The sequence below is a fragment of the Oncorhynchus mykiss genome, chromosome 27, assembly GCF_057628025.1.
Source record: "Oncorhynchus mykiss isolate SJ-2025 chromosome 27, ASM5762802v1, whole genome shotgun sequence".
Taxonomy (NCBI): Eukaryota; Metazoa; Chordata; class Actinopteri; order Salmoniformes; family Salmonidae; genus Oncorhynchus; species Oncorhynchus mykiss.
Genome location: NC_143048.1, coordinates 51,222,252 through 51,246,595, shown reverse-complemented (window position 1 = coordinate 51,246,595; position 24,344 = coordinate 51,222,252). Strand labels below are relative to the sequence as shown.

The window sequence follows — 24,344 nt, the reverse complement described above, 5'->3', positions numbered from 1 at the left end:
GTTACTAGTCCAACGCTCTAACCACTAGGCTACCCTGCCGCCCCGAATGACATGGCTGTTAAATGTCTGTTGAACGACAAGGCTGGACATGGCTGGGGAATGTCTGTTTAATGACATGGCGGGACATGGTTGGGGAATGTCTGTTGAATGACATGGCTGGGGAATGTCTGTTGAATGACAAGGCTGGACATGGCTGTGGAATGTCTGTTTAATGACATGGCGGGACATGGCTGGGGAATGTCTGTTGAATGACATGGCTGGACATTGCTGGGGAATGTCTGTTGAATGACATGGCGGGACATGGCTGGGGAATGTCTGTTTAATGACATGGTTAGACATGGCTGGGGAATGTCTGTTGAATTACATGGCTGGGGAATGTCTGTTGAATGACATGGCTAGGGAATGTCTGTTGAATGACATGGTTGGACATGGCTGGGGTATGTCTGTTGAATGACATGGCGGGACATGGCTGGGGTATGTCTGTTGAATGACATGGCTGGACATGACTAGGGAATGTCTGTTTAATGACATGGCTGGGGAATGTTTGTTGAATGACAAGGCTGGACAAGGCTGGGGAATGTCTGTTGAATGACATGGCTGGGGAATGTCTGTTGAATGACATGGTTGGACATGGCTGGGGAATGTCTGTTTAATGACATGGCTGGGGAATGTCTGTTGAATGACATGGTTGGACATGGCTGGGGAATGTCTGTTGAAATACAAGGCTGGACATGGCTGGGGAATGTCTGTTGAATTACAAGGCTGGACATGGCTGGGGAATGTCTGTTTAATGACATGGCTGGGGAATGTCTGTTGAATGACGTGGATGGACATGGCTGGGGAATGTCTGTTTAATGACATGGCTGGGGAATATCTGTTGAATGACATGGTTGGACATGGCTGGGGAATGTCTGTTGAATGACATGGTTGGACATGGCTGGGGAATGTCTGTTTAATGACATGGCTGGGGAATGTCTGTTGAATGACAAGGCTGGACATGGCTGGGGAATGTCTGTTGAATGACAAGGCTGGACATGGCTGGGGAATGTCTGTTGAATGACATGGCTGGACATGGCTGGGGAATTTCTGTTTAATGACATGGCTGGGGAATATCTGTTGAATGACAAGGCAGGACATGGCTGGGGAATGTCTGTTGAATGACAAGGCTGGACATGGCTGGGGAATGTCTGTTGAATGACATGGCTGGGGAATGTCTGTTAAATGACAAGGCTAGGGAATGTCTGTTGAATGATATTGCTGGACATGGCTGGGGAATGTCTGTTTAATGACATGGCGGGACATTGTTGGGGAATGTCTGTTGAATGACAAGGTTGGACATGGCTGGGGAATGTCTGTTGAATGACATGGCTGGACATGGCTGGGGAATTTCTGTTTAATGACATGGCTGGACATGGCTGGGGAATGTCTGTTGAATGACAAGGCTGGACATGGCTGGCGAATGTCTGTTGAATGACATGGCTGGGGAATGTCTGTTAAATGACAAGGCTAGGGAATGTCTGTTGAATGATATGGCTGGACATGGCTGGGGAATGTCTGTTTAATGACATGGCGGGACATTGCTGGGGAATGTCTGTTGAATGACAAGGCTGGACATGGCTGAGGTATGTCTGTTGAATGACATGGCTGGACATGACTAGGGAATGTCTGTTTAATGACATGGCTGGGGAATGTTTGTTGAATGACAAGGCTGGACAAGGCTGGGGAATGTCTGTTGAATGACATGGCTGGGGAATGTCTGTTGAATGACATGGTTGGACATGGCCGGGGAATGTCTGTTGAATGACATGGCTGGACATGGCTGGGGAATGTCTGTTTAATGACATGGCTGGGGAATGTCTGTTGAATGACATGGTTGGACATGGCTGGGGAATGTCTGTTTAATGACATGGCTGGGGAATGTCTGTTGAATGACAAGGCTGGACATGGCTGGGGAATGTCTGTTGAATGACATGGCTGGACATGGCTGGGGAATTTCTGTTTAATGACATGGCTGGGGAATATCTGTTGAATGACAAGGCTGGACATGGCTGGGGAATGTCTGTTGAATGACATGGCTGGGGAATGTCTGTTAAATGACAAGGCTAGGGAATGTCTGTTGAATGATTTGGCTGGACATGGCTGGGGAATGTCTGTTTAATGACATGGCGGGACATTGCTGGGGAATGTCTGTTGAATGACAAGGCTGGACATGGCTGGGGAATGTCTGTTTAATGACATGGCGGGATATGGCTGGGGAATGTCTTTTGAATGACAAGGCTGGGAATGGTTGGGGAATGTCTGTTGAATGACATGGCTGTTGAATGTCTGTTGAATGACAAGGCTGGACATGGCTGGGGAATGTCTGTTTAATGACATGGCGGGACATGGCTGGGGAATGTCTTTTGAATGTCAAGGCTGGACATGGTTGGGGAATGTCTGTTGAATGACAAGGCTATGGAATGTCTGTTGAATGACATGGCTGGGGAATGTCTTTTGAATGTCAAGGCTGGACATGGTTGGGAAATGTCTGTTGAATGACAAGACTATGGAATGTCTGTTGAATGACATGGCTGGGGAATGTCTGTTGAAATACAACGCTGGACATGGCTGGGGAATGTCTGTTGAATGACATGGCTGGACATGGCTGGGGAATTTCTGTTTAATGACATGGCTGGGGAATATCTGTTGAATGACAAGGCTGGACATGGCTGGGGAATGTCTGTTGAATGACAAGGCTGGACATGGCTGGGGAATGTCTGTTGAATGACATGGCTGGGGAATGTCTGTTGAATGACATGGTTGGACATGGCTGGGGAATGTCTGTTTAATGACATGGCTGGGGAATGTCTGTTGAATCACAAGGCTGGACAAGGCTGGGGAATGTCTGTTGAATGACATGGCTGGGGAATGTCTGTTGAATGACATGGTTGGACAATGCTGGGGAATGTCTGTTGAAATACAACGCTGGACATGGCTGGGGAATGTCTGTTGAATTATATGGCTGGACATGGCTGGGGAATGTCTGTTTAATGACATGGCGGGACATTGCTGGGGAATGTCTGTTGAATGACAAGGCTAGGGAATGTCTGTTGAATGATATGGCTGGACATGGCTGGGGAATGTCTGTTTAATGACATGGCGGGACATTGCTGGGGAATGTCTGTTGAATGACAAGGCTGGACATGGCTGGGGAATGTCTGTTTAATGACATGGCGGGACATGGCTGGGGAATGTCTTTTGAATGTCAAGGCTGGACATGGTTGGGGAATGTCTGTTGAATGACAATGCTATGGAATGTCTGTTGAATGACATGGCTGGGGAATGTCTGTTGAATGACAAGGCTGGACAAGGCTGGCGAATGTCTGTTGAATGAAATGGCTGGGGAATGTCTGTTGAATGACATGGTTGGACATTGCTGGGGAATGTCTGTTGAATGACAAGGCTGGACATGGCTGGGGAATGTCTGTTGAATGACATGGCTGGACATGGCTGGGTAATGTCTGTTTAATGACATGGCTGGGGAATGTCTGTTTAATGACATGGCTGGACATGGCTGGGGAATTTCTGTTTAATGACATGGCTGGGGAATATCTGTTGAATGACAAGGCTGGACATGGCTGGGGAATTTCTGTTGAATGACATGGCAGGACATGGCTGGGGAATTTCTGTTTAATGACATGGCTGGGGAATATCTGTTGAATGACAAGGCTGGACATGGCTGGGGAATGTCTGTTGAATGACAAGGCTGGACATGGCTGGGGAATGTCTGTTGAATGGCATGGCTGGGGAATGTCTGTTGAATGACATGGTTGGACATGGCTGGGGAATGTCTGTTTAATGACATGGCTGGGGAATGTCTGTTGAATCACAAGGCTGGACAAGGCTGGGGAATGTCTGTTGAATGACAAGGCTGGACATTGCTGGGGACTGTCTGTTTAATGACATGGCTAGGGAATGTCTGGTGAATGACAAGGCTGGACATGGCTGGGGAATGTCTGTTGAATTACAAGGCTGGACATTGCTGGGGACTGTCTGTTTAATGACATGGCTAGGGAATGTCTGGTGAATGACAAGGCTGGACATGGCTGGGGAATGTCTGTTTAATGACATGGCTGGGGAATGTCTGTTGAATGACATGGTTGGACATGGCTGGGTAATGTCTGTTTAATGACATGGCTGGGGAATGTCTGTTGAATGACATGGTTGGACATGGCTGGGGAATGTCTGTTTAATGACATGGCTGGGGAATGTCTGTTGAATGACAAGGCTGGACATGGCTGGGTAATGTCTGTTGAATGACATGGCTGGACATGGCTGAGGAATGTCGGTTTAATGACATGGCTGGGGAATATCTGTTGAATGACATGGTTGGACATGGCTGGGGAATGTCTGTTTAATGACATGGCTGGGGAATGTCTGTTTAATGACATGGCTGGGGAATGTCTGTTTAATGACAAGGCTGGACATGGCTGGGGAATTTCTGTTGATTGACATGGCTGGATATGGCTGGGGAATTTCTGTTGAATGACATGGTTGGACATGGCTGGGGAATGTCTGTTTAATAACATGGCTGGGGAATGTCTGTTGAATGACATGGCTGGGGAATTTCTGTTGAATGACACGGCTGGACATGGCTGGGGAATTTCTGTTGAATGACATGGCTGGGGAATGTCTGTTGAATGACATGGTTGGACAATGCTGGGGAATGTCTGTTGAATGACAAGGCTGGACATGGCTGGGAAATGTCTGTTTAATGACATGGCTGGGGAATGTCTGTTAAATGACAAGGCTAGGGAATGTCGGTTGAATGATATGGCTGGACATGGCTGGGGAATGTCTGTTTAATGACATGGCGGGACATGGCTGGGGAATGTCTTTTGAATGACAAGGCTGGACATGGCTGGGGAATGTCTGTTGAATGACATGGCTGTTGAATGTCTGTTGAATGACAAGGCTTGACATTGCTGGGGAATGTCTGTTTAATGACATGGCGGGACATGGCTGGGGAATGTCTTTTGAATGACAAGGCTGGACATGGCTGGGGAATGTCTGTTGAATGACAATGCTGGACATGGCTGTGGAATGTCTGTTTAATGACATGGCTGGGGAATGTCTGTTGAATGACATGGCTGGACATGGCTGGGGAATGTCTGTTGTTTTATAGCTCTCTTTCCTCTGTTACCGTGTTTTACAGGTCTAATGGGAGAATATGAGCCTAAAATCGAGGTGCATTTCCCCCTGTCTGTCCCGGCTGCCAGAGGAGTCACCGTGAGGCTGGAGTGTTTCGCCCTGGGGAAGTAAGTACAGAAGCTTCCTTTATGGTGAAACTTAGGGTTACAATTCCTAAAATTACTATAGTCCTGGAATTGGGAAGGAATAAACAGGAAATTTAGGAATTCATCAACCAGGATTTCTGGAAAACTTGGGAATTTTAGGACATGTACCAGAATTTTGCCACCCTGAGCAAAAACCACCAGTAGATCCACTTACACTGAAGAAAAAATACAAAACGAAACATGTAACGATCCCAGACATGTTCCATACGTGTAAAAAGCTTCCATCCCTGTTAGTGACATTTCTCCTTTTGCAAGATAATCAATCCACCTGACAGGTGTGGCGTATCAACAAGCTGATTAAACAGCATGATCATGAAACACTCTAAAATGTGCAGTTTTGTCACAAAACACAATGCCACATATGTCTAAACATTGGCATGCTGACTGCAGGAATGTCTCAGTGAATCTCATCTGCGTGCTCATCGTTCTCACCAGGGTCTTGATTCCTGACTGCAGTTTGTCGTTGTAAGTGTGAAAGATGGATCCGGCCAAGTTTAGGGCTGTGAAAGATGGAGCCGGCCAAGTTTAGGGCTGTGAAAGATGGAGCCGGCCAAGGTTAGGGCTGTGAAAGATGGAGCCGGCAATGGTTAGGGCTGTGAAAGATGGAGCCGGCCAAGGTTAGGGCTGTGAAAGATGGAGCCAGCCAAGGTTAGGGCTGTGAAAGATGGATCTGGCCAAGGTTAGGGCTGTGAAAGATGGAGCCGGCCAAGGTTAGGGCTGTGAAAGATGGAGCCTGCAAAGGTTACGGCTGTGAAAGATGGATCTGGCCAAGGTAACGGCTGTGAAAGATGGAGCCTGCAAAGGTTACGGCTGTGAAAGATGGATCTGGCCAAGGTTACGGCTGTGAAAGATGGAAACAATTGTGTACGCTGCTAAAATTAGTGCCAGGCAAGCCGCTGGTGGGCAGGTTTAAGACAGACGCAGACAGACAAATGGTCATGACAACATGTTAGTTGGTTGAAGATGTTTTTCACCCTCTTGTTGACTTCTTAATGCAAAGCTTTAAGGGATGTTTTGCATAACAAGATACTTTTTAGTTTATAACCATAATCCTGTATCATCCCTACTTCATATTTTGGTTTAGAATTACTATTTGTATTGAATAATGTATGATGGAGTTCTATCTAGAGACAGCTTCTAATCTGACGCTAACACTAAAGGAACCTGGTAATTATTTACATTGCTTTCAAGGGGCTGCTATCTAAGTCAGTCATTTACAGTTAATTATCCACTTTAGAATAAGTCGTTACCAAAAACCTATAGACATTGCGCTGACTGCATGCTTACTCTCCCATCTCCTCTGACCTCATCCTTACTCTCCCATCTCCTCTGACTGCATGCGTACTCTCCCATCTCCTCTGACATCATCCTTACTCTCCCATCTCCTCTGACTGCATCCTTACTCTCCCATCTCCTCTGACTGTATGCTTACTCTCCCATCTCCTCTGACTACATCCTTACTCTCCCATCTCCTCTGACTACATCCTTACTCTCCCATGTCCTCTGACTACATCCTTACTCTCCCATGTCCTCTGACTACATCCTTACTCTCCCATCTCCTCTGACTACATCCTTACTCTCCCATCTCCTCTGACTACATCCTTACTCTCCCATCTCCTCCTGACTACATCCTTACTCTCCCATCTCCTCTGACTGTATGCTTACTCTCCCATGTCCTCTGACTACATCATTACTCTCCCATCTCCTCTGACTACATCCTTACTCTCCCATGTCCTCCTGACTATATCCTTACTCTCCCATCTCCTCCGACTACATCCTTACTCTCCCATGTCCTCCTGACTATATCCTTACTCTCCCATCTCCTCCTGACTACATCCTTACTCTCCCATCTCATCTGACTACATCCTTACTCTCCCATCTCCTCCTCTGACTACATCCTTACTCTCCCATCTCCTCCCCTGACTGCCTCCTTACTCTCCCATCTCCTCTGACTGCCTCCTTACTCTCCCATGTCCCCCTGACTACATCTTTACTCTTCCATCTCATCTGACTACATCCTTACTCTCCCATCTCCTCCGCTGACTACATCCTTACTCTCCCATCTCCTCCTGACTACATCCTTACTCTCCCATCTCATCTGACTACATCCTTACTCTCCCATCTCCTCCTCTGACTATATCCTTTCTCTCCCATCTCCACCGGACTACATCCTTACTCTCCCATATCCTCTGACTGCATCCTTATTCTCCCATCTCATCTGACTACATCCTTACTCCCCCATATCCTCTGACTACATCCTTACTCTCCCATCTCATCTGACTACATCCTTACTCTCCCATCTCCTCCTCTGACTACATCCTTACTCTCCCATCTCCTCCCCTGACTGCCTCCTTACTCTCCCATCTCCTCTGACTGCCTCCTTACTCTCCCATGTCCTCCTGACTACATCCTTACTCTCCCATCTCCTCTGACTACATCCTTACTCTCCCATCTCATCTGACTACATCCTTACTCTCCCATCTCCTCCTGACTACATCCTTACTCTCCCATCTCATCTGACTACATCCTTACTCTCCCATCTCCTCCTCTGACTATATCCTTTCTCTCCCATCTCCACCGGACTACATCCTTACTCTCCCATATCCTCTGACTGCATCCTTATTCTCCCATCTCATCTGACTATATCCTTACTCTCCCATCTCCTCCTGACTACATCCGTACTCTCCCATCTCCTCTGACTACATCCTTACTCTCCCATCACTCCTGACTATATCCTTACTCTCCCATCTCCACCTGACTATATCCTTACTCTCCCATCTCCACTGACTGCCTCCTTACTCTCCCATCTCCTCTGACTGCCTCCTTACTCTCCCATCTCCTCCTGACTACATCCTTACTCTCCCATCTCGTCTGACTACATCCTTACTCTCCCATCTCCTCCTCTGACTACATCCTTACTCTCCCATCTCCTCCCCTGACTGCCTCCTTACTCTCCCATCTCCTCTGACTGCCTCCTTACTCTCCCATGTCCTCCTGACTACATCCTTACTCTCCCATCTCCTCTGACTACATCCTTACTCTCCCATCTCCTCTGACTGCCTCCTTACTCTCCCATCTTCTCTGACTGCCTCCTTACTCTCCCATGTCCTCCTGACTACATCCTTACTATCCCATCTCATCTGACTACATCCTTACTCTCCCATCTCCTCCTCTGACTACATCCTTACTCTCCCATCTCCTCCCCTGACTGCCTCCTTACTCTCCCATCTCCTCTGACTGCCTCCTTACTCTCCCATGTCCTCCTGACTACATCCTTACTCTCCCATCTCCTCTGACTACATCCTTACTCTCCCATCTCATCTGACTACATCCTTACTCTCCCATCTCCTCCGCTGACTACATCCTTACTCTCCCATCTCCTCCTGACTACATCCTTACTCTCCCATCTCATCTGACTACATCCTTACTCTCCCATCTCCTCCTCTGACTATATCCTTTCTCTCCCATCTCCACCGGACTACATCCTTACTCTCCCATATCCTCTGACTGCATCCTTATTCTCCCATCTCATCTGACTATATCCTTACTCTCCCATCTCCTCTGACTACATCCTTACTCTCCCATCTCCTCTGACTGCCTCCTTACTCTCCCATCTCCTCTGACTGCCTCCTTACTCTCCCATGTCCTCCTGACTACATCCTTACTCTCCCATCTCATCTGACTACATCCTTACTCTCCCATCTCCTCCCCTGACTGCCTCCTTACTCTCCCATCTCCTCTGACTGCCTCCTTACTCTCCCATGTCCTCCTGACTACATCCTTACGCTCCCATCTCCTCTGACTACATCCTTACTCTCCCATCTCCTCCTCTGACTACATCCTTACTCTCCCATCTCCTCCTCTGACTACATCCTTACTCTCCCATCTCCTCCCCTGACTGCGTGCTTACTCTCCCATCTCCTCCCATGACTGTGTGCTTACTCTCCCATCTCCTCCCATGACTGCGTGCTTACTCAAACATTATGATTATACCACTAAGGGAGGTCAATGTCAGTGTGCTCAAGGAGACAACATGAGATTGGATTATAGAATTGAAGCAGCTTGGAACAAGGCCTTATTTCTGATGTAATATCTCCAGTATCAATACGTCTAGCTTCCAGCACTAGAACATTCTCACATACCTTGGTGTATGGACATGTAGATTAGAAATGTCATGTCTGTACCCCTTATGTCATGTCTGTACCCCTTATGTCATGTTTGTAAACATTATGTAATGCCTGCACCTCTTTTTAATGTCTGTAACCCTTATGTCATGTCTGTACCTCTTTTTAATGTCTGTAACCCTTATGTCATGTCTGCACCTCTTTTTAATGTCTGTAACCCTTATGTCATGTCTGTATCTCTTTTTAATGTCTGCAACCCTTATGTAATGTCTGTAACCCTTATGTCATGTCTGGAAGCTAGACGTATTGATACTGGAGATATTACATCAGAAATAAGGACTTGTTCCAAGTTGTTTCAATTCTATAATCCAATCTCTTGTTGTCCCCTTGAGCACACTGACATTGACCTCCCTTAGTGGTATAATCATAATGTTTGACAACAACTACACACTATAAGGGTTACAGACATCACTTCACTCCATTAGAGCAGACAGTAATCAGACATCACTTCACTCCATTAGAGCAGACAGTAATCAGACATCACTTCACTCCATTAGAGCAGACAGTATTCAGACATCACTTCACTCCATTAGAGCAGACAGTAATCAGAGATCACTTCACTCCACGTATAAAAATGTCCTTGTGAATTTTGAACAGATGAACATTCTACAAGTGATGTAACATCTGGGACGAGTGATGGATGATGTATGGGCCGAGTGATGGATGGTGGATGGGCTGAGTGATGGATGGGCCGAGTGATGGATGGTTGATGGGCCGAGTGATGGAGGATGGATGGTGGATGGGCCGAGTGATGGATTATGGATGATGAATGGGCCGAGTGATGGATGACGGATGGGCTGAGTGATGGATGATGGATGATGGATGGGCCGAGTGATGGATGATGGATGATGGATGGGCCGAGTGATGGATGGTGGATGGGCCGAGTGATGGATGATGGATGGGCCGAGTGATGGATGATAGATGATGAATGGGACGAGTGATAGATGATGGATGATGAATGGTTCGAGTGATGGATGATGGATGGGCCGAGTGATGGATGATAGCGATTGGAATGGCCGAGTTATGGATGATGGATGGGCCGAGTGATGGAGGATGGATGGTGGATGGGCCGAGTGATGGATGGTGGATGATGGATGGGCCGAGTGATGGATGGTGGATGGGCCGAGTGATGGATGATGGATGGGCCGAGTGATGGATGATGGATGGGCCGAGTGATGGATGATGGATGATGAATGGTACGAGTGATGGATGATGAATGGTCCGAGTGATGGATGATGGATGGGCCGAGTGATGGATGATGGATGATGGATGGGCCGAGTGATGGATGATGGATGGCCCGAGTGATGGATGATGGATGATGGATGGGCCGAGTGATGGATGATGGATGGGCTGAGTGATGGATGATGGATGATGGATGGGCCGAGTGATGGATGATGGATGGGCTGAGTGATGGATGATTGATGGGCAGAGTGATGGATGATAGCTGATGGAATGGCCGAGTTATGGATGATGGATGATGAATGGGCCGAGTGATGGATGACGGATGGGCCGAGTGATGGATGATGGATGATGGATGGGCCGAGTGATGGATGGTGGATGATGGATGGGCCGAGTGATGGATGGTGGATGGGCCGATTGATGGATGATGGATGGGCCGAGTGATGGATGATGGATGGGCCGAGTGATGGATGATAGATGATGAATGGGCCGAGTGATGGATGATGGATGATGAATGGTGCGAGTGATGGATGATGGATGATGAATGGTCCGAGTGATGGATGATGGATGGGCCGAGTGATGGATGATGGATGATGGATGGGCCGAGTGATGGATGATGGATGGCCCGAGTGATGGATGATGGATGATGGATGGGCAGAGTGATGGATGATGGATGGGCTGAGTGATGGATGATTGATGGGCAGAGTGATGGATGATAGCTGATGGAATGGCCGAGTTATGGATGATGGATGATGGATGGGCCGAGTGATGGATGATGGATGGGAGCACCGGCGGTTTCCCTGGCTGTCACAGTTCCATCTTTCTGAGAGCTGTCAAATGAAGCTGTCATACACAGCTTCACATAGTAATATAGTATAGTATGATGTTCTCCTGCTACATGTTAAACCCGTCTATCGTGCAGAGAGCAGAGCAGTCACAAGGGCATAGAGGAGCATCAACAAACGGATGATGAACAGCCACACACACAAACACTAATCATAGAAATCATGATGATTAGTTGGGCTGATAACCTGATCTGAATACATCATGTAGTCACAGACATGGTTCTCAGCTGGAGGTCGTTTGGGTAGAGAGAGACTCAGAGATAACCTGGACTATGACATCTCAGTTCACCCTGGACTATAACATCTCAGTTCACCCTGGACTATAACATCTCAGTTCACCCTGGACTATGACATCTCAGTTCACCCTGGACTATAACATCTCAGTTCACCCTGGACTATGACATCTCAGTTCCCCCTGGACTATAACATCTCAGTTCACCCTGGACTATAACATCTCAGTTCACCCTGGACTACAACATCTCAGTTCACCCTGGACTATGACATCTCAGTTCACCCTGTACTATGACATCTCAGTTCACCCTGGACTATAACATCTCAGTTCACCCTGGACTATAACCACCCTGGACTATAACATCTCAGTTCACCCTGGAATATGACATCTCAGTTCACCCTGGGCTATAACATCTCAGTTCACCCTGGACTATAACATATCAGTTCCCCCTGGACTATAACATCTCAGTTCACCCTGGACTATAACGTCTCAGTTCACCCTGGAATATGACATCTCAGTTCACCCTGGACTATGACATCTCAGTTCACCCTGGACTATAACATCTCAGTTCACCCTGGACTATAACATCTCAGTTCACCCTGGACTATGACATCTCAGTTCACCCTGGACTATAACATCTCAGTTCACCCTGGACTATGACATCTCAGTTCACCCTGGACTATAACATCTCAGTTCACCCTGGACTATGACATCTCAGTTCACCCTGGACTATAACATCTCAGTTCACCCTGGACTATAACATCTCAGTTCACCCTGGACTATAACATCTCAGTTCCCCCTGGACTATGACATCTCAGTTCCCCCTGGACTATAACATATCAGTTCCCCCTGGACTATAACATCTCAGTTCACCCTGGACTATAACATCTCAGTTCACCCTGGACTATAACATCTCAGTTCACCCTGGACTATGACATCTCAGTTCACCCTGGACTATAACATCTTAGTTCACCCTGGACTATAACATCTCAGTTCACCCTGGACTCTGACATCTCAGTTCACCCTGGACTATAATATCTCAGTTCACCCTGGACTATAACATATCAGTTCCCCCTGGACTGTAACATCTCAGTTCAAGAGATGAAATCTCTTGAGATGAACCATGGCGTTTTCAAGTGTTTTTTTTTTACAATAATACTTAGTGACAAGATCAATATGTAAGGGGGAAGAGAATATTGGGAAAGAAGAAATATTGATTATAAAGATCACATTAAAAGAACATATTGATTTAAGATCAATATGAGCCTGTTTGCTTTTCTTCTATTGGATAGCAGATAGTTGACAGCTTCAAACTCATTTTCTCTTTTCTTTGAAGGCAACACCATAGTATTCACACTGGGAAGTATGTACACCACAAGGTGTTAGTGTATGGATGCAAAACACACATGTATTATGTATCAGTTTATATTGCAAGGATGCACGCAATTTAACCTACTATCCAGTATGCTACCCAACAAATATCCAATCTCCATTCTCTTATATAATCCGGTCATCTATCCACTCTCGAGTCTCCTATATAATCCTGTCAACTGTCCACTCTCCAGTTCCCTATATAATCCTGTCACATATCCACTCTCCAGTCCCCTATATAATCCTGTCAAATATCCACTCTCCAGTCCCCTATATAATCCTGTCAGATATCCACTCTCCAGTCTCCTATATAATCCTATCAACTGTCCACTCTCCAGTTCCCTATATAATCCTGTCACATATCCACTCTCCAGTTCCCTATATAATCCTGTCAACTGTCCACTCTCCAGTCTCCTATATAATCCTGTCAAATATCCACTCTCCAGTCTCCTATATAATCCTGTCAAATATCCACTCTCCAGTCCCCTATATAATCCTGTCAGATATCCACTCTCCAATTCCCTATATAATCCTGTCAGATATCCACTCTCCTGTCCCCTATATAATCCTGTCAACTGTCCACTCTCCAGTCCCCTATATAATCCTGTCAACTGTCCACTCTCCAGTCCCCTATATAATCCTATCAACTGTCCACTCTCCAGTTCCCTATATAATCCTGTCAAATATCCACTCTCCATTTCCCTATATAATACTGTCAACTGTCCACTCTCCAGTTCCCTATATAATACTGTCAACTATCCACTCTCCTGTCCCCTATATAATCCTGTCAACTGTCCACTCTCCAGTCCCCTATATAATCCTGTCAACTGTACACTCTCCAGTCCCCTATATAATCCTATCAACTGTCCACTCTCCAGTTCCCTATATAATCCTGTCAAATATCCACTCTCCTGTCCCCTATATAATCCTGTCAAATATCCACTCTCCAGTCTCCTATATCAAACTGTCAACTATATACTCCCCAGTCTCCTAAATAATCCTGTCAACTATCCACTCTCCTGTCCCCTATATAATCCTGTCAAATATCCACTCTCCAGTCTCCTATATAATAATTTCAAATATCCACTCTCCAGTTACCTATATAATCATGTCAAATATCCACTCTCCAGTCTCCTATATAATCCTGTCAACTATATACTCTCCAGTCTCCTATATAATCCTGTCAAATATACACTCTCCAGTTCCCTATATAATCCTGTCAAATATCCACTCTCCAGTCTCCTATCCTGTAATCTATCCACTCTCCAGTCCCCTATATAATCCTGTCAAATATCCACTCTCCAGTCCTCTATATAATCCTGTCAACTGTCCACTCTCCAGTCTCCTATCCTGTCAAATTTCCACTCTCCAGTCCCCTATATAATCCTGTCAAATATCCACTCTCCTGTCCCCTATATAATCCTGTCAACTATATACTCTCCAGTCTCCTATATAATCCTGTCAAATATACACTCTCCAGTTCCCTATATAATCCTGTCAAATATCCACTCTCCAGTCTCCTATCCTGTAATCTATCCACTCTCCAGTCCCCTATATAATCCTGTCAACTGTCCACTCTTCAGTCTCCTATCCTGTAAAATATCCACTCTCCAGTCCCCTATATAATCCTGTCAACTATCCACTCTCCAGTCCCTTATATAATCCTGTCAAATATCCACTCTCCAGTCCCCTACATAATCCTGTCAACTGTCCACTCTCCAGTCTCCTATCCTGTCAACTATCCACTCTCCAGTCTCCTATATAATCCTGTCAACTGTCCACTCTCCAGTCCCCTATATAATCCTGTCAACTGTCCACTCTCCAGTCCCCTATATAATCCTGTTAACTGTCCACTCTCCAGTCCCCTATATAATCCTGTCAACTGTCCACTCTCCAGTCCCCTATATAATCCTGTCAACTGTCCACTCTCCAGTCTCCTATCCTGTCAACTATCCACTCTCCAGTCCTCTATATAATCCTGTCAACTATCCACTCTCCAGTCCCCTATATAATCCTGTCAACTGTCCACTCTCCAGTCCCCTATATAATCCTGTCAACTGTCCACTCTCCAGTCCCCTATATAATCCTGTCAACTGTCCACTCTCCAGTCTCCTATATAATCCTGTCAACTGTCCACTCTCCAGTCTCCTATCCTGTCAACTATCCACTCTCCAGTCTCCTATATAATCCTGTCAACTGTCCACTCTCCAGTCTCTTATCCTGTCAACTATCCACTCTCCAGTCTCCTATATAATCCTGTCAACTGTCCACTCTCCAGTCTCCTATCCTGTCAACTGTCCACTCTCCAGTCTCCTATCCTGTCAACTATCCACTCTCCAGTCTCTTATATAATCCTGTCAACTGTCCACTCTCCAGTCTCCTATCCTGTCAACTATCCACTCTCCAGTCTTCTATATAATCCTGTCAACTATCCACTCTCCAGTCTCCTATATAATCCTGTCAACTGTCCACTCTCCAGTCTCCTATCCTGTCAACTATCCACTCTCCAGTCTCCTATCCTGTCAACTATCCACTCTCCAGTCTCCTATATAATCCTGTCAACTGTCCACTCTCCAGTCTCCTATCCTGTACACTATCCACTCTACAGTCTCCTATATAATCCTGTCAACTGTCCACTCTCCAGTCTCCTATCCTGTACACTATCCACTCTACAGTCTTTTATATAATCCTGTCAACTGTCCACTCTCCAGTCTCCTATCCTGTACACTATCCACTCTACAGTCCTACTATCCACAATTTCTTTCAACGCTTATTTCCTGTTCTGACTATTAATTGTACAGATGTATTAGGATGTAACCCTCTCCTCTCCTGCTAGTCCTGTCACCTTGGATATTAACCCTCTCCTCTCCTGCTAGTCCTGTCACCTTGGATTTTAACCTTCTGCTCTCCTGCTAGTCCTGTCACCTTGGATTTTAACCTTCTGCTCTCCTGCTAGTCCTGTCACCTTAGATTTGAACCCTCTCCTCTCCTGCTAGTCCTGTCACCTTGGATATTAACCCTCTCCTCTCCTGCTAATCCTGTCACCTTAGATTTGAACCCTCTCCTCTCCTGCTAGTCCTGTCACCTTGGATATTAACCCTCTCCTCTCCTTCTAGTCCTGTCACCTTAGGTTTGAACCCTCTCCTCTCCTGCTAGTCCTGTCACCTTGGATTTTAACCTTCTGCTCTCCTGCTAGTCCTGTCACCTTAGATTTGAACCCTCTCCTCTCCTGCTAGTCCTGTTACCTTGGATTTTAACCTTCTGCTCTCCTGCTAGTCCTGTCACCTTAGGTTTGAACCCTCTCCTCTCCTGCTAGTCCTGTCATCTTAGATTTAAACCCTCTCCTCTCCTGCTAATCCTGTCACCTTAGATTTGAACCCTCTCCTCTCCTGCTAGTCCTGTCACCTTAGATTTTAACCCTCTCCTCTCTGCTAGTCCTGTTACCTAGGATTTTAACCCTCTCCTCTCCTGCTAGTCCTGTCACCTTGGATATTAACCCTCTCCTCTCCTGCTAGTCCTGCCACCTTGGATTTTAACCTTCTGCTCTCCTGCTAGTCCTGTCACCTTATATTTGAACCCTCTCCTCTCCTGCTAGTCCTGTCACCTTAGATTTGAACCCTCTCCTCTCCTGCTAGTCCTGTCACCTTAGATTTTAACCCTCTCCTCTCCTGCTAGTCCTGTCACCTAGGATATTAAGCCTCTCCTCTCTGCTAGTCCTGTTACCTAGGATCTTAACCCTCTCCTCTCCTGCTAGTCCAGTCCCGACAATCACATGGAGGAAGATGAACGGTAACATCCCTAAGAAGGCTCGTCTGAGGAAGTCCCAGGCTGTTCTGGAGATCCCTAATGTACAGCTGGAAGACTCAGGGACCTACGAATGTAAAGCAGAGAACCCCAGAGGAGGAACAGCCTTTAAGGGACACATCCAGGTCTACAGTAAGTTATGTGATGGCTGGACTGGAGTCACATTGTTCTGGTGTTAATATGGTATTGGTAAAGACTGCTGTGCTTTTGTTTCATTGTTTTATTGGGCAGTTTGTTCTGGTTTGGACTTGACTGATACTACTAGGATTCTAGTTTGATTGGCGGTTATGAAGACTAATTATTGTTGTGCCCATTCTCTAAACCAGTCTAAACCAGTCTGCTATTCATCTTCTGGTCCTGTCCCTGATACCTACTGTAGAATATCTATCAACCCAGTCCTGTCTGCTCCCTGATACCTACTGTAGAATATCTATCAACCCAGTCCTGTCTGCACCCTGATACCTACTGTAGAATATCTATCAACCCAGTCCTGTGTTCTCCCTGATACCTACTGTAGAATAACTATCAACCAAGTCCTGTCTGCTCCCTGATACCTACTGTAGAATAACTATCAACCCAGTCATGTCTGCTCCCTGATACCTACTGTAGAATAAATATCAACCCAGTCCTGTCTGCTCCCTGATACCTACTGTAGAATATCTATCAACCCAGTCATGTCTGCTCCCTGATACCTACTGTAGAATATCTATCAACCCAGTCCTGTCTGCTCCCTGATACCTACTGTAGAATATCTATCAACCCAGTCCTGTGTTCTCCCTGATACCTACTGTAGAATAACTATCAACCCAGTCCTGTCTGCTCCCTGATACCTACTGTAGAATATCTATCAGCCCAGTCATGTCTGCTCCCTGATACCTACTGTAGAATATCTATCAACCCAGTCCTGTGTTCTCCCTGATACCTACTGTAGAATATCTATCAACCCAGTCCTGTCTACTCCCTGACACCTACTTTAGAATATCTATCAACCCAGTCCTATCTGCTCTTATCAGGAGGAGAATGTCACTGACTGAGATGAAGTGGGCATTGTGTCATCAATGGAAGAAATAACCATAGTCTGCGACATGTTTTACAGTGATTAGGTTTGGCAGAGGATGTCGAATGGATTATCATCCATTATGTAGTCTTACTGAATAGTGTCAACTTCCTGTTCTTCTCTCCCTGTTCAGTTTTTGTTGCTGTTTATGTTTACGTCATAAATAACTAATTGTTCAAAGATGATTTGTTTCATTTTATTACTATGCAGATGCACATAGAGGTACATTTGTAGTTTTTCATATTATTTAGCCACTTGTATAAGGGCTAGGTAATACTGCCGACCAAACACCCACCTAATTGAATGAAGACAAGACCAAACACCCAGCTGATTGAATGAAGACAAGACCAAACACCCACCTGATGGATTGAAGACAAGACCAAACACCCACCTGATTGAATGAAGACAAGACCAAACACCCACCTATTGAAGACAAGACCAAACACCCACCTGATTGATTGAAGACAAGACCAAACACCCACCTGATTGAATGAAGACAAGACCAAACACCCAGCTGATTGAATGAAGACAAAACCAAACACCCACCTGATTGAATGAAGACAAGACCAAACACCCACCTGATTGAATGAAGACAAGACCAAACACCCACCTGATTGAATGAAGACAAGACCAAACACCCACCTGATGGATTGAAGACAAGACCAAACACCCACCTGATTGAATGAGGACAAGACCAAACACCCACCTGATTGAATGAAGACAAGACCAAACACCCACCTGATTGAATGAAGACAAGACCAAACACCCACCTGATTGAATGAAGACAAGACCAAACACCCACCTGATTGAATGAAGACAAGACCAAACACCCACCTGATGGAATGAAGACAAGACCAAACACCCACCTGATGGATTGAAGACAAACATCTTTCTGTGTCGGACTGGTATCATCCTGTTAAAGAGATTGAATTTAAGGAATGTAAAGTCACTTGTTGTGTTGTTTGGTTGGATGTTTATTCAGCGTGATATGGCTTTTTATCCGTGGTTTGGAGTGGATGTTTTTTCAGGGTGATATGGCCTTATATCTGTGGTTTGGAGTGGATGTTTATTCAGTGATATGGCCTTTTATCTGTGGTTTGGAGTGGATGTTTATTCAGAGTGATATGGCCTTTTATCTGTGGTTTGGAGTGGATGTTTATTCAGAGTGATATGGCCTTTTATCTGTGGTTTGGAGTGGATGTTTTTTCAGAGTGATATGGCCTTTTATCTGTTGTTTGGAGTGGATGTTTATTCAGAGTGATATGGCCTTGTATCTGTGGTTTGGAGTGGATGTTTATTCAGTGATATGGCCTTTTATCTGTGGTTTGGAGTGGATGTTTATTCAGAGTGATATGGCCTTTTATCTCTGGTTTGGAGTGGATGTTTTTTCAGGGTGAAATGGCCTTTTATCTGTGTTTTGATTGGATGATTATGGTCAGGAAGGTCTCTGCTCACAATAAAGGTTCACACAACATGCTGACCTGTTTAAATGACATGCAGCCTGCTACCAACGAGGCTCCCACTGAGAGTAGCCAGGGAGTATTGATGCACAGGAAGTGTCAGAGAGAGTGTGTGTTGCATGGGATGAGTAGCCAGGGAATATAGGTGCCCAGGAAGCATGTCGTCCCAAGGCTGTGGAAAGTGTGTGTGTGTGTGTGTGTGTGTGTGTGTGTGTGTGTGTGTGTGTGTGTGTGTGTGTGTGTGTGTGTGTGTGTGTGTGTGTGTGTGTGTGAGATAGATAGATAGATAGATAGATAGATAGATAGATAGATAGATAGATAGATAGATAGATAACACAGGAGTGAATATCTAAGGGGGGGGGTCTCTAACTAACAAACTGAAACACTGGAGGGAATAACATCATCCTCTATAATACTGTTGTGTTATTCAGCTCAAACACTCCATACTCTATAAGGATGTTCATCTGTTCTCTCCTCCCCAGCCTTCCCCCAGTGGATCAGCACGATAAACGACAGCCAGTTGGACAGTGGAGATCAGCTGCACTGGGAGTGCAAGGCCACAGGGAAGCCTAGACCCACCTACCGCTGGCTCCGCAATGGAGAGCCGCTCACACCACAGGTACTCACACCACAGCTACTCACACACCGGGAACCACACACACCACAGGTACTCACAACCAGGTACTCACACCACAGCTACTCACACACCGGGAACCACACACACCACAGGTACTCACACCACAGGTACTCACACCACAGGTACTCTAAACAGGTAAGCACACACACCCCTACCGCTGGCTCCGCAATGGAGATCCACTCGCACCACAGGTACTCACACACAGGTACTCACACTCAGGGAAGAACACACAGGCAGGAAGTTACAAGATGCACAGCAATTATTTAGGCATTTCCCAGTTCTACAATACACAGCCATTATTTAGGCATTTCCCAGTTCTAGAATACACAACAATTATTTAGGCAATTTCCAGTTCTAGAATACACAGCAATTATTTAGGCAATTTCCAGTTCTAGAATACACAGCAATTATTTTGGCAATTTCCAGTTCTAGAATACACAACAATTATTTTGGCAATTTCCAGTTCTAGAATACACAGCAATTATTTAGGCAATTTCCAGTTCTAGAATACACAGCAATTATTTAGGCAATTTCCAGTTCTAGAATATACAGCAATTATTTAGGCAATTTCCAGTTCTAGAATACACAGCAATTATTTAGGCAATTTCAAGTTCTAGAATACACAGCAATTATTTAGGCAATTTCCAGTTCTAGAATTCACAGCAATTATTTAGGCAATACCCAGTTCTAGAATACACAGCAATTATTTAGGCAATACCCAGTTCTAGAATACACAGCAATTATTTAGGCAATACCCAGTTCTAGAATACACAGCAATTATTTTGGCAATTTCCAATTCTAGAATACACAGCAATTATTTTGGCAATTTCCAGTTCTAGAATACACAGCAATTATTTAGGCAATTTCCAGTTCTAGAATACACAGCAATTATTTTGGCAATTTCCAGTTCTAGAATATACAGCAATTATTTTGGCAATTTCCAGTTCTAGAATACACAGCAAACTATTTAGGCAATTTCCAGTTCTAGAATACACAGCAATTGTTTAGGCAGTTTCCAGTTCTAGAATAAACAGCAATTATTTTGGCAATTTCCAGTTCTAGAATACACAGCAATTATTTAGGCAATTTCCAGTTCTAGAATACACAGCAATTATTTAGGCAATTTCCAGTTCTAGAATATACAGCAATTATTTAGGCAATTTCCAGTTCTAGAATACACAGCAATTATTTAGGCAATTTCAAGTTCTAGAATACACAGCAATTATTTAGGCAATTTCCAGTTCTAGAATACACAGCAATTATTTAGGCAATACCCAGTTCTAGAATACACAGCAATTATTTAGTCAATACCCAGTTCTAGAATACACAGCAATTATTTAGGCAATACCCAGTTCTAGAATACACAGCAATTATTTAGGCAATACCCAGTTCTAGAATACACAGCAATTATTTAGGCAATATCCAGTTCTAGAATACATAGCAATTATTTAGGCAATACCCAGTTCTAGAATACACAGCAATTATTTAGGCAATACCTAGTTCTAGAATACACAGCAATTATTTAGGCAATACCCAGTTCTAGAATACACAGCAATTATTTAGGCAATACCCAGTTCTAGAATACACAGCAATTATTTAGGCAATACCCAGTTCTAGAATAAACAGCAATTATTTAGGCAATACCCAGTTCTAGAATACACAGCAATTATTTAGGCAATACCCAGTTCTAGAATACACAGCAATTATTTAGGCAATACCCAGTTCTAGAATACACAGCAGAGACATTTAAACAGTCAAATAATGACAGTCAAATAATAAGGTATGACAATAACCCTGTCCTATGGTCTGACAGTCAAATAATCATGTATCATGTCATGATACAGCACTGCCTCTTACCTGTAACTATATTCATGATACAGCACTGCCTCTTACCTGTGACCTTATTCATGATACAGCACTGCCTCTTACCTGTGACCTTATTCATGATACAGCACTGCCTCTTACCTGTATTCATGATGCAACACTGCCTCTTACCTGTGACTGTATTCATGATACAGCACTGCGTCTTACCTGTGACTGTATTCATGATACAGCACTGCCTCTTACCTGTGACTGTATTCATGATGCAACACTTCCTCTTACCTGTGACTGTATTCATGATGCAGCACTGCCTCTTATCTGTGACTCTATTCATGATGCAGCACTGCCTCTTACCTGTATTCATGATACAGCACTGCCTCTTACCTGTGACTGTAGTCATGATACAACACTGCCTCTTACCTGTGACTGTATTCATGATACAGCACTGCCTCTTACCTGTGACTGTATTCATGATACAGCACTGCCTCTTACCTGTGACTGTATTCATGATACAGCACTGCCTCTTACCTGTGACTGTATTCATGATACAGCACTGCCTCTTACCTGTGACTGTATGGATCTCCCTATGGGCCCTATGGATCTCCCTATGGTTCCTATGGATCTACCTATGGGCCTCCCTATGGGTGGAGATAGTGAATGGAGTATGTTGTGTTTCAGAGCAGGGTGGAGGTGGTGAATGGAGAGCTGATTATCCAGAAGGTCCAACAGGCTGACTCTGGGATGTACCAGTGTGTCGCTGAGAACAAATACGGAGCCATCTACTGCAGCGCAGAACTCAAGATCTTAGGTATGCTGTTGTTTTCACCTGTTGTTATTGTTGTTATTGTTTTCATTCCGACACTGTGTACATGTATTTAGTCCTTACTACTCATTCCAAATTCACCCCCCCCCCCCCAAAAAAAAAATAATGTTCTCAACTGTAAATAACCTCAGGGAAAACCCAATGTTCTCAACTGTAAATAACCTCAGGGAAAACCCAATGTTCTCAACTGTAAATAACCTCAGGGAAAACCCAATGTTCTCAACTGTAAATAACCTCAGGGAAAACCCAATGTTCTCAACTGTAAATAACCTCAGGGAAAACCCAATGTTCTCAACTGTAAATAACCTCAGGGAAAACCCAATGTTCTCAACTGTAAATAACCTCAGGGAAAACCCAATGTTCTCAACTGTAAATAACATCAGTGAAAACCCAATCTATTGACTTAAATCCAGTCAATTCAGGAAGTAAACAAATGTTTCAATGTTTCTCATTGCTATGAATGTAAATTTCAGTTTGCTTCCTGAACCAACGTTGCTGCATAACCATCCACTATCTTAGGTCTGCTTTTGTTTGTCATTATGTTAAAGGGAAGGTCTGTTCTGGTGTGTTTGTCATTATGTTAAAGGGAAGGTCTGTTCTGGTGTGTTTGTCATTATGTTAAAGGGAAGGTCTGTTCTGGTGTGTTTGTCATTATGTTAAAGGAGAAGGTCTGTTCTGGTGTGTTTGTCATTATGTTAAAGGGAAGGTCTGTTCTGGTGTGTTTGTCATTATGTTAAAGGGAAGGTCTGTTCTGGTGTGTTTGTCATTATGTTAAAGGGAAGGTCTGTTCTGGTGTGTTTGTCATTATGTTAAAGGAAGGTCTGTTCTGGTGTGTTTGTCATTATGTTAAAGGGAAGGTCTGTTCTGGTGTGTTTGTCATTATGTTAAAGGGAAGGTCTGTTCTGGTGTGTTTGTCATTTTGTTAAAGGGAAGGTCTGTTCTGGTGTGTTTGTCATTATGTTAAAGGGAAGGTCTGTTCTGGTGTGTTTGTCATTATGTTAAAGGGAAGGTCTGTTCTGGTGTGTTTGTCATTATGTTAAAGGGAAGGTCTGTTCTGGTGTGTTTGTCATTGTGTTAAAGGGAAGGTCTGTTCTGGTGTGTTTGTCATTGTGTTAAAGGGAAGGTCTGTTCTGGTGTGTTTGTCATTATGTTAAAGGGAAGGTCTGTTCTGGTGTGTTTGTCATTATGTTAAAGTGAAGGTCTGTTCTGGTGTGTTTGTCATTATGTTACAGGGAAGGTCTGTTCTGGTGTGTTTGTCATTATGTTAAAGGGAAGGTCTGTTCTGGTGTGTTTGTCATTTTGTTAAAGGGAAGGTCTGTTCTGGTGTGTTTGTCATTATGTTAAAGTGAAGGTCTGTTCTGGTGTGTTTGTCATTATGTTAAAGGGAAGGTCTGTTCTGGTGTGTTTGTCATTATGTTAAAGGAAGGTCTGTTCTGGTGTGTTTGTCATTATGTTAAAGGGAAGGTCTGTTCTGGTGTGTTTGTCATTATGTTAAAGGGAAGGTCTGTTCTGGTGTGTTTGTCATTATGTTAAAGGGAAGGTCTGTTCTGGTGTGTTTGTCATTATGTTAAAGGGAAGGTCTGTTCTGGTGTGTT

General features: G+C 44.7%; 1 protein-coding gene across 1 annotated transcript in view; it reads left to right on the top strand.

Moving 5' to 3' along the window:
• LOC110519322 (contactin-5) overlaps nucleotides 1-24,344 on the top strand; it is a 533,080-nt gene that overhangs the window by 329,746 nt on the left and 178,990 nt on the right. The window contains exons 8-11 of the mRNA XM_036964829.2: nucleotides 5,195-5,297; nucleotides 16,902-17,083; nucleotides 19,951-20,087; nucleotides 22,605-22,734. Coding sequence (XP_036820724.2) covers nucleotides 5,195-5,297; nucleotides 16,902-17,083; nucleotides 19,951-20,087; nucleotides 22,605-22,734 — 552 coding nt within the window. The remainder of the gene's footprint in view (nucleotides 1-5,194; nucleotides 5,298-16,901; nucleotides 17,084-19,950; nucleotides 20,088-22,604; nucleotides 22,735-24,344) is intronic.